General features: G+C 32.2%; 1 protein-coding gene across 1 annotated transcript; it reads left to right on the forward strand.

Moving 5' to 3' along the window:
* Positions 1-3206: 3206 nt before the first annotated feature.
* Positions 3207-6876, forward strand: LOC125200317. The gene is made up of 4 exons (XM_048097986.1): positions 3207-3576; positions 4705-4805; positions 5504-5601; positions 6546-6876. The coding sequence occupies exons 1-4, from the start codon at positions 3243-3245 to the stop codon at positions 6859-6861; spliced, it is 849 nt and encodes a 282-aa protein (XP_047953943.1). The 5' UTR covers positions 3207-3242; the 3' UTR covers positions 6862-6876.
* Positions 6877-11568: the final 4692 nt, after the last annotated feature.

Consider the following 11568-nt stretch of genomic DNA (forward strand, 5'->3'; position numbering starts at 1 on the left):
TGTATATATGTTATATTTATATAATCTGGTTTATCATGTCTGTATCTCCAAAGTGGAATATAAAATTTTAAAAAAATTAATAAGCATAATTTTGGCGGTTTGACTTTATATCCGAAATTGCAATGCTTGCACCGTCCAATATATAAACTATAGGGTAATAAAACTTGATTTAAAAGCCTATGTGATAGAATTTCAATGCCTATATATCGATCCATTTATTTGCTTTCACATCCACCGCCCATTACCAAAATTATACACTGTAGAAAATATACTCAATGATTTTTTTTAAAATGAACAAAAAATACTAGTACATCATACTAGATCCATTGGATGTGTTTGTTTCATACAATTAATAAATCTCAAAATCAAGTTTTTTTTTAATTATACAAAATTAGAAAACGTCGCTAGAATCTGAAAATTATAGTACTATATACGGAGTACTATTTAAAAATTACCAACGAATCTTCAAATATTTCTGTAAGTATAAATTGAAAGTAGTGAGATCTCCCTAGACTTAAACACACCAAGATGATTTTTAGAGCTTAGACCACCTCCAACCATACACCAAATCTCATTTTTGGTGTAAAAATGTGCTCCAATCATACTCCATACCCATACCCATTTTTGGGTTTTTTAATCAAACAACACCAAATTTGAAGTGAACACCAAAATTGAGTATCTACTGCAAAAAAGTTTTAAATATTGCATAATAGTCCTTTATATTATTTGGAGGTTCATGAATCAGCCGGCCATAATTTGTGTATTGGAGTACTTGATAGTTTGAATCAGCCGACACTCCTTGCAAATATTGAGTAGAGCTATGGATGTTGAGTAGAGATATGTTGGCGTGTGTTTTACTAGTGTCTAGAAAATCTGATCACACACACACTCTCTATTTGATTTTGCAAATATTTTTCCATAAGAAAATTAAAAAGGAATCAGAAAGCTGACCATATTATAATAAATTATGTTTTTTTTAGCAAATAATAACTAATAAATTTACAAATATATGAATGAATATTGCTAAAAAAATCTTGTTATTATTGCTTACCGTATTAATAGTTTAAAAGTTTCAATTATGTGTCAATAGTTTAGAAATTGTTTAGCTGAGATTCATTTTTACTAAAGAGCTATGGATGGATGTCGCACAACTATAGAGCAAGTCTTTATTAAGAAAGCAAGTTAAACACAATGCATTAAAATAAAATAAAACACGAACAACAAATTATTATAATAAAATGAAAAACGTCATCTAATAATTTGGTAAATCAGAACCGGATCCTCCAATATTGTCGAAGTACGAAGAATATGCTCTAGTTGCATAGTCATCTGGTTCATCTTGAATATATAAAGTACATTTAATATATAAATATATTAATAAAAAAATTTTGTATACTTATTTAATTTACATAATTAAAAATATTGTGGGACTAATATGTAATTTAAAATAAATATGTAGGTACAATTGAAAAGGTATAAAAAGTATATAAATATGGAATATTCTTTTGGGTTTGAGTTTGGAGTAAATGATTGGAGTAAAAGTACTTTTTGGTATGATTCATACTTAAAAATGGATTTGAGTTTGGTGTAAATGGTTGGAGATGGCCTTGCGAGTGATATATTTTGCCGAAAATTTAATTACTACTACGTGATGATTAATGCATGGCACAGTTACATATCATGTGTAAGAATATACTATAGTACATAGATAGAAGTTATCTTAGTTCATCCAAAATCCACTATCTCTTAGCTTTATTTAAAATCTTAATTCTAACTATGTTACTTTTCTAACTTGTGAAAAGGGATGGGTAGTTTAGTTTGAATTCGCCAATAAAAATTGAATTAACAGTTGATACACACGTGGCACGCCTAGTGATTAAGTGCACATACGCTTGTGATTTGATCTGGAAAAAAGTATTCGTTCCGTTCCAATTAAATTGAGACAAAAAATTTTAGACACAAAAATGAGTTGTGAAATATGCTAATAACGTGTCAGTAGGAAATTAAAGATGGGCTGAAGATAAGCTAATGGCTACAATGAATGCTCTAAAGTAAGATAGATAAAAAGATAATAAAGAAATGATGAAATAAGTAAGAGTGAATGGATGTTTTGTTTTTTATTGTAAAAAGAAATGACTCAACTTAATTGGGATATCCAAAAAAGAATATGAATACACTTAGTTGAGACGGGTGAAATAGATTTTTGTGATAAAAATTGCCTAATTATTTCCACTAATTTTCCTCCTATATTTGGACATCTCCATCTATTTATCACACAATTTTCTTTTAGTTATGCTTTCATAAATGAATTACATCACTTGGTTAGGAAGAGGAATAATGATTTTTGAGATTTTGTCCTTTAATAGTCAGTAAGAATATTTCTCTATCTGCAATCATTCGAACATTATAGCATGATGTAACTCGTCAACTATACTAACCTATTCTGATCACTTGAACATAACATATTGTAAAGATCAAACCGATCACTTAAAAATGACTACTACAATTTATCTGCCAATATCGATACTAGAGTCGACGATAAATGACTTCTGAGACAACCGGTAAGGTACTAGCCAGAGCTAGAGCATGTGCATAATACATGTTCAATGGAAGTGTAGCCTCCTCTTTCTCAATATTCAATGCATGCCTTCCTTGTTGAATCGACGACCTCCTATTCTAGTTAGGATGAGTGCACCAAAATCGACGACCTCCTATTCCATTATATTGAGGTATTTCATTAATTGACACATTTTGGCGCACAAAAACTAAAAAATTGTTATTCTCGACTTCATATTCTACTACTATTTTATTATCATATTCTATTAAAATTAATGCACAAAACATAAAATTCGTGGAGTGTAGAATTAATTACTTCTACGAATTTCATAAAATCCAAATCGACCCAAAGTAAATATAATTGGAGGCTTATGAAATGGAATATTCTATACCTTCGCCCCTTAAATATAAAATATTTATTTTTTGATATTAGATTTTATATTGTTTAATTTTATGAGTGAATAAAGATAGAATAAAATAAGAGAGAAGAAAAAAAAATAAAAATGATGCGATTTTTAACTTAAAAAACGTTTTATTTAAATAGAACAATTCAAAATGAAAGTTATTTTATTTTTAAAAGGATAGATGAATTAATTTTTAATGAAGTTAATTTAGAATAATTTATGCAAAAAATAAAAGTAAAACATTGGTAAGTCCACTCTCGTTTTCAGCAATCCGGATCGTCGATGGACATCTGGAACCGAGCTCGCTCCTTCGCGGAGGAAGCGGCCAAGAAATCTCAGGAGCTCAGGCAGACAATCGCCGCCGCCAACCTCTCCGACGTCGTCTCCGAGGCCTCCAAGCGCTCCAAGGAGCTCGCCGCCGAGGCTCTCAAGCGCGCTGATCAGATCACCGCTCAGATCCCCCCCGCCGCCGCCGCCATCACCAATCTCGTCGACTCCGCCTCCTCCAAGCCAGGCATTGACGCCGCCGATCTCGAAAAGTATGGGGTCACTGATGAGCTGAGGGAGTTTGTCAAGGAAATTACCATCAATACTTTCCAGGATTTCCCGCTTGAAGGTGTTGGACTCTAATGTACTACTACTTGATTTCGATCGAAACTGTTTTGTTTTCTGATGAATTAATTATATCACTGTTTAATTTTTTATGCTGCTGCCCGATCTGCCTGCCTCTAGTCAGCTGTTTTTTGATGAATTCTGTGGGGATTTGTGAATTAAAGCAGTGGAACAACTAGTAAGTTATGCAGGTATTAGAGAATAGAGATACAATTAATTGTTTATAGGATCTATGGAGTAAGTTGGGCCTTTTTACATAGGATCATGACATTCTCCTTGTGATGGATGCTTAAGATTCAAATGTCAGAAACACTATAGCACTCTGAAGAGATTTATGAGGAGTCTAGCTCGTTTGTATGAGAATTTTACACGGTTGTTGGTCAGTAGTCACAAATCTATTTCTGTCTGGAAATGTAAGACAAGGTGAAACTGAGCTTATCTATCTTAAATAACCACCAGAATATAGGCATTAAATCACTAACTTATGCATGCTCATCACTGTAAACAATCAGGATATTTTCTTCTCATTTCCTGACCTAGAAATTAGAACAATCAAAAAACAAGTGTCATCCTCATATTATGGTTTTCATAGGCCATGGCTACGTATTGTCAACAGATGCCACCACAGTAGGATGGCTAAAATTTGGAACCAAGTGAACAGAATCGGAACTAAGGATACAAAAATAATAAGGTGACTTACTCTCCAGCGTTAGGATTAGGCAGAATCACAAGTATATGCCTTAGCTTGAATATGCTGTTCCAGTTCTTGTGCAAAGTTATTACTAAGACCCTTTTGAAATATATGAGCATGTGGTTTATTCAAGTATTTTGTTTAAGGATACAAAAATAATAAGGTGACTTACTCTCCAGCGTTAGGATTAGGCAGAATCACAAGTATATGCCTTAGCTTGAATATGCTGTTCCAGTTCTTGTGCAAAGTTATTACTAAGACCCTTTTGAAATATATGAGCATGTGGTTTATTCAAGTATTTTGTTTACGTGATACTGTTATTATCAGATCATAGTTACTTTTCAGCTGGTTGGTTCCCAAACATAAATCTACAGATTTTTGTATCATGTATTTCATGTTTCGATGCAACAAATTATGTTAACCAGCATTTCTGGTGCACAGATGACTCACAGGTGTCTGATGTTCCAACGGTTTCAAATATCCAACAGGATCTCACGGAGTGGCAAGAAAAGCATGCAAAGCTTGTTCTATTATCTGTGAAGGTTAGAATGTAAATGTGAATAATTTTATACAGTGGTGGTATCAGGGATGTGATAATATTTTTTAACAGTAACATATTCTTTATTGAAAGATATCAAGATTTAGATGGTAATACCAGATTTTGCAAACTGGGGTTAACATTTTAAGATATCAGAGTAGGTTGCTGCTTCTCAGAAGATCACTCACCCCACCATATTTGCCTTTTAAGTTATACCCAGGGCCTAAATATTAGTACCATCTATTTATTGGATCACCCTCAGGTGGTTTGTTAGTTTTTTACCTTTCCAGAGGCCATGACAGGGCCACTGTGCTGGTGTCAGGCAGCTAAATCCTACTTATAATGCTGAACACTAACATGGATCATGGCATGAATAAATCTATAAGCTACTTAGTTTGTGCATTTACTGTGGAAAGTAATACTATATCTAGTTTGTACATTTACTGTGGAAAGTAATGCTATATCTTTATGTATATTGGATAAACGCTGTCTTTCTATCACACTTATTTTTACCAATTTTGAGGTGGCATAATAAGATAAAAAAGATCTCCCATATATACTCACGCAGACAACCCTAGAGTGAGAGGAGATAGAGCTTATAACCCAATATTAACGGCTTCACATTGCACTTTGGGAGTGTTTTCAATATCTTATAATTCCTCAACAGTAAATAAGAACTTAGTATTATTTTATCATTTTCAGGAAGTTTCAAAGTTAAGGTATCAGCTGTGCCCACGAGAGATGAAAGAAAGGAAATTCTGGAGAATCTACTTCATTCTAGTTAACAGCCATGTTGCTCCGTGAGTATTTCTCTCTTAGAAATGCTCGTTTGGATTTTGTGTATGTAGTAAGTTGTTTATATTAAGGCCTTTGTGTTGATCTCTTGTGTTATCTTCAAACTATTTTTGTTGAATCGATATTTTTATACCATCATTAAGTTTTTGCTTGAATTTTGAGAAATTGGTTCTATTCTGATTTCTTCTTTATCATACTTAACCCATTCAGTATAAAACCTATGGTGTTTGAAACCTTTCTCCTTTCAGCGTCTTCTTTTCCCGACGAGCATAATATAGTATGGGTTGATTTTATTTTTTGTCATGGGAATTAGGAAATGAGGCACTCTGCTTTTTTGCAGTATTGTTTATGTTTGAAATAAAGATTATTTGAAGCTTGCTTAACTCAACTAATGTGGATGATATTTATTTTTTCCCTATAAAAAATCTCTCTATTTTTAGGTGAATGTTTTAACCTACCAAATCAAATATGGGTGGATATTCCATTTTTTACTTAACATGATCTGTTTAGAGGTTAAAGTGATTAGGAATTTTGTTAAAACCAAGTATATCTCTAACCATTAAACTGTAGGTAGAGTTCATATTTGAGTGATGAAGTGAGATATTCTTTAGGGGTATGATCTCTTATTGCAGTTTCCCAATGGTTGAGCTGAACTAATAATTCATGAACAAACAAGTCTGGCACATTGAGAAAGTGGTGCATACCCAATGGATGCAAGCAAGTTTTGATACAGAGCTGAGCTGTGTTATAACGATTCTATAAACACTCATGATAAGTTTGACAGTGCACAGCCATATTGTTTCCTAAAAGTTAAAATTTCAAATATCGCTCTCTGCCAAAGTGCTAAAACAAAAACAATCTTATATCTGACGAGGCACAAAATATGTTCCCCTATCTCTTGTTTAGTGGCTTTTGATTTGAGTACTTAAGAGATAAAAATTTATGGCAGATACGAGCAACGTTACAATGATGATGTAAAGATTAAAACTGCTGAAAAGGTGAAAGATGCTGAAGTGAAGGAAGTTTCATCAGGTGAAACATCATCTAAAACAGCAGATGAGACTACAAAACCTAAAACCAATAATTTGGAGAAAAAAGCTTCTGAGCAAGATTTAGATGCATTTCTTCTTGGAGATCTTGAGGATGGTGATGACGGTCCAGGTACGTTAATAAATTGCTTTGTGATTGTTTTATATGCGCGTTTTCTTTACTTCTTGAGACAGGACATCGAATATTTTCCACTATCCTTTAACTCTTCGATTTAATCCCTCCAATTTTTTTAACTTCCCTTTTGAAGTAGTACATTATCCTCAAACTTTGTTTATCCTAATTTGTAAATAAATGAAAACGCAAGCTTCTAGTCTGCTTGGAATGCTTTTTGTTAGAGTCGTCATTTATTTATAGCCTCATTTTAACTTATCTTGACTTCAAAAAAAAATTAGACTTTGTGAAGGAAATGATGAAAAAAAATAGCAAAATATAGACCTAATAATTTTATAGTAAGTAAATATGAGTATAATAATTTAGTTAAATGTAGATCCATTTATAAAAAGGAAAATAAATAAGATTTAAATTATAAAGATATAGTTAAAGACATTTTTCACGGTTGGATTTGGGGATGTCAATCGGATCGGTCTAGTGGGTTTCGAGACCAACCCTATTGGGTGCGTGTCAATCGGATGCGGACTAATCGGATTGTACTTTTTTGAGTTATGAAATTCAACCCTAACCCTAAAAGCTCGGGTTTCAAGCTAGCCTAATGAGTTTATCAGGTTGCTACCGATAATGTTAACATACGATCAATCCATAAATAATGATGAAAATTGTTATATTTATAAAATATAAAACATTTAACTATGATAAATTTGAGATATATGCTTATACTCAAACATAAACATGATCAAATACTAATATATGAGATTTGTGCAAAATGAAACATAAGAAAACATATTTCAAAAAATTTTTAAAGCATGTTATAGAAATTTAAATACTATTTTTTAGCTAGTTTATTAGTTTTAATTTATTTCTTTATTATTATATTAATAAAAATTAACATATAATTTATATATTAATATAAAATTAAAAGTTTTTAGTCATCTATATTTTAAAAATAATCAATGAATTGTCGATTTATGGGTCAAACAAATACGGGAACAATAGAAATTTATCCTATTTTTAGGCCCAGCACATCGTGTTTCGGATCTAATCCTAACAAATTGGGGGGTTAATTAGGTACGGGCTATCGGGTTGCAATTTTATGAAGCTAAAAATTTCCACCCTTAATCCTATAAGCTTCACAAGCTATTTGACCAACCCATAAAAATTCATTGAAATGATAGACTAATTAAAGGAATAGTATGGAATTCGAATGCGTGAGGATATGTAAAGACAGCTGAAATGGTGTAACAAAAATTTAAAAAAACAAATTGTAACATAGTTAGAGTGAACATGCAGACACAATTGCCTTTTTTCAACATAGAGTAATTTTACTATTTCATTAATCCCGATTCCTCTGTAAGTCTTATCTCAAATTTCAAATACGTTTTAAGAGGACATTTAATTAAAAGTTGTAAATTCTAGTTGCTATTTCATCATAGTAGAGTCATTTTTCTAATACGTTTAGAATAATGGAGTCATTTTTTTAATAAAAATCAACACATTTATTCTCCTCATTTTACTCTCTCTTACTTTATTTTCTTTTCATATTTCTACTTTTTTCATTTACTACTTTATTCTTCATTTACTTAACTCACTTAACACAATTTTTCTTAAATTGTATGCCAAAAATAAACGACTCAACCACTTTGAACAAAGAGAATACTTGTTATTTTACATACATAAGTATTAAAATTTATTACTAACAAATCATTATTTTATCTAATTTTATAATTAATCAATATTTAGTTCTAATAGATTAATATATAAATCATATTTTATTAAATAAAATTGTGAACAATACTCTCTCTATCCACCAATCTGAAGCATGCTTAGGACCTTGAGTTTTAAGAAATATGGTAGAAAATGAGTTGAAAAGGTTGGTGGAAGATGGGTCTTACTTTTATATACACCTCAGTTTTATAATGAAATGTGAGTGAGATAAAGTTACAGGAATGTGAAGTCTATTACCAAAAATAGTAAAAAAAATAAACGAAAAAAGTTTACTAGTGGACGAAGAGAGTATAATACGATGTTATTTCAGCGACTAAAGATGACGTCATTTCTGCTGATGTTCGATAGAGCCATGTAAATAAATCATCAAACTACATTAGCATTAAAATTTTGATTGTGCAAAATCGAGAAAAATCAATAATTTAGTTGCAATATCAAAATACTCCACGCGGTCAAAGCCATTAGGAGTCTCATTCATGGGTGACGAGTTTTTAAGAAATGTTAAAGTGGGTGGAAAAAAGTTAGTGGAATGGGGGTCCCACTTGTATATATTAGTTTTAAATAAAATGTGAGTGGAATAAGTTAGTGGAAGGTGGATGGGACACATTATGGAATTTTATGGTAAAAATGAAGCTAGGGACTCTTATTCGTGGACGGACTAAAATGGAAAAAGCGAGACTCTCTTATTCATGGACGGAGGGTAAAACTAGGTTTTGATCAATTATAAGAAAGCTGACACTATAAAATCATAACTTAATTGAAAAATTAGGAATTTTTGGACAAATTATCTAAATATGTTGGACAAATTATCCTTTAGAAAGGACTTTCGAAGTCTTTCACTCCGTCGTTGAAGATGACGAAACTTTTCATTTTGGTTTGTCCACAACCAAGATGACTCATTACTTAAAATGGAAACACTTTTATCTCTATTTTATTCCCTCTTTCTTACTCTACTCTCTCCTCTTAACACACAAAAAGTTAAGCGCATAAAATTTCGTGCCGCCCAAGGAAGGGGTCAATAGATCACTGAGAGTGAGGGAGTATGTCATAAATTGAAGATCTTCAGCATCCACGATGGGTCTGCGTTTCAGTTGTCCTCATTTAACAATGTGATACATCAAGGGTTGAGTTTGGAAATTTTGCTCTCATTAATTTATTTTTGTGTTCTAGAAAAGAATATAAGCAATGCACAAAAAGTTCTATGTAGAGTTTATAATGAGGGTGTAAACAAGATAAAATTGATAAATTAACTAGCCAAAATAATGTTACTGTACTTATGTTTTTTACTATCTTAACTAGGCGAAGCATAGTTAGGCTACCAAACGATAGAATTTCATTAATCTTATTAAATTCAGTAACAATGGAGATAATTGTAGTATATTGTATTGTTATCTATCATAAAATTTATTTAATTTTTATATTATTTAACAAATTATAATATATATAGTATTTTTTAATAAAATCCATGTGAAAATTCTTTTCTTGAATATAACTTGCAAAGTAAGCAGAGTAGGGTTATCAATTAGGTCAACCAAATGAATTTCGGACAAACCTATACCCAGAATTTTAGAGGTTCAGTGAATATTCAATCATAACCACAAATATGAGGCTTAGCTATAGATAAAATTAACATATGGTCAATCCAATAACATAATAATGAAAATTAGTATTATATTTATAGGATTAAAAACATTTAATTATGATAACTTTGAGATATATATTTAAACTCAGACATAATTAAATCCTAATTTCAATTTTGTATACATGAATAAAAATTAAACATATTTTTAGAAATTTTAGAGCATATTTTAAAAATCGGAATATTTTATGCCTCATTATCCCCACAATAGGAGTGATGCCACTTTTTATTAGCACTAAATAACTGCAAGTATACATGGTAGATCTAATATTATAGCTAAAGGTCGGTGCGGGTTGTCGAACACGGGAATAAGATCATGATTGACTACCTTCTACTAAATATTTTACTATTTGGAGGCAGGAGAGTTTTTGAGAAATTTTTGAAAACAATTAAGCTGGAAGCCAATCACCGATTGCAACAGAGAAAATATATGAGATAAAGAATTCCAGGGACGTGCGTTCACAATTATGGTTATACAAATTCCAACTACAATACCTTATACGGTTTATACTTCGATAGAGCAGTCCTTAGTTATGCCCATGCGGTACCAAGCGTAGATTACTAACACTAGGGGTGTCAATCCTAGATTAAGTAACTAATAAATCTAAGACCCTTGAAAAGTCATCGAAACTCTCAATTAATAGTGCCGTTTTAAGGGAAGCTAATTGTAGTGTCTATTAAGTGGATCTAACTCGTCAACCTCCTCTCACGATTATGTAGCAAGTTATATCAAATCAACATGGAATGTGTCACTCAAGCATGCGTGTACGGAACAACAGGAAGAAACGAAGTAAAAACAACGGATGTTAAATAGAAAAAGGAATTGTATAAACCAATAGAATCTTAACACGTCCCTAAAATCCTATGAATTTAGTTACACGTAATAGAACAATCTAAAAACATAGTTTGAAGGGAAAGCAATGTAACAATAAGAACTAAAGTGATAAAACCCAAATGTAGAATCCTTCTTAGCCTTGATCTCTACTTGAATCCATCTTGACCTCTTGCACAACGAAGATCTCTCAAATATTATGCTCAAAAATTGTTAAGCGAAAGAGTATGTAAAAGTGTCTATGAATGAAGAGGTTTGAGGGGGTATATATTAAGGAGAAATTCGAATCCTATGGATATAAGGAAAAGATTGGCTAATTTTGGTAAAATTTGGAGAAAATCTGGAATCAACGTGTGCAGCGTTTTCGCGGATGTACACCTTGGCCAGCCAGTGCTGTCGTTGCCCGTAGCTTTGCCCATTTGTGTAGCGGTCATTTTGCATGAGTTATAGCGGTCGTACAAATTAGTCCGGTAGCCGGGACCTTCTCGACGGTAGCTACACTTCCCGAGTCAGCAGGCGTCTTCGGATTTTTAGCTACACCTTTCCCGGTCAGCTATGGGCGCGGTCGCTGCGACACACGGCCCGAGTGATGACTGACGTCTTGAATGCTCT

Source organism: Salvia hispanica, unplaced genomic scaffold (genome assembly GCF_023119035.1).
Source record: "Salvia hispanica cultivar TCC Black 2014 unplaced genomic scaffold, UniMelb_Shisp_WGS_1.0 HiC_scaffold_901, whole genome shotgun sequence".
In the NCBI taxonomy this organism is placed as follows: domain Eukaryota; kingdom Viridiplantae; phylum Streptophyta; class Magnoliopsida; order Lamiales; family Lamiaceae; genus Salvia; species Salvia hispanica.

Coding starts and splice junctions, on each gene's coding strand:
- LOC125200317 (XM_048097986.1), top strand. CDS start 3,243: ATGGACATCTGGAACCGAGCTCGCTCCTTCGCGGAGGAAGCGGCCAAG. Junction 3,577..4,704: donor CCAGGATTTCCCGCTTGAAG/GTGTTGGACTCT, acceptor TCTGGTGCACAG/ATGACTCACAGGTGTCTGAT. Junction 5,602..6,545: donor GTTAACAGCCATGTTGCTCC/GTGAGTATTTCT, acceptor AATTTATGGCAG/ATACGAGCAACGTTACAATG.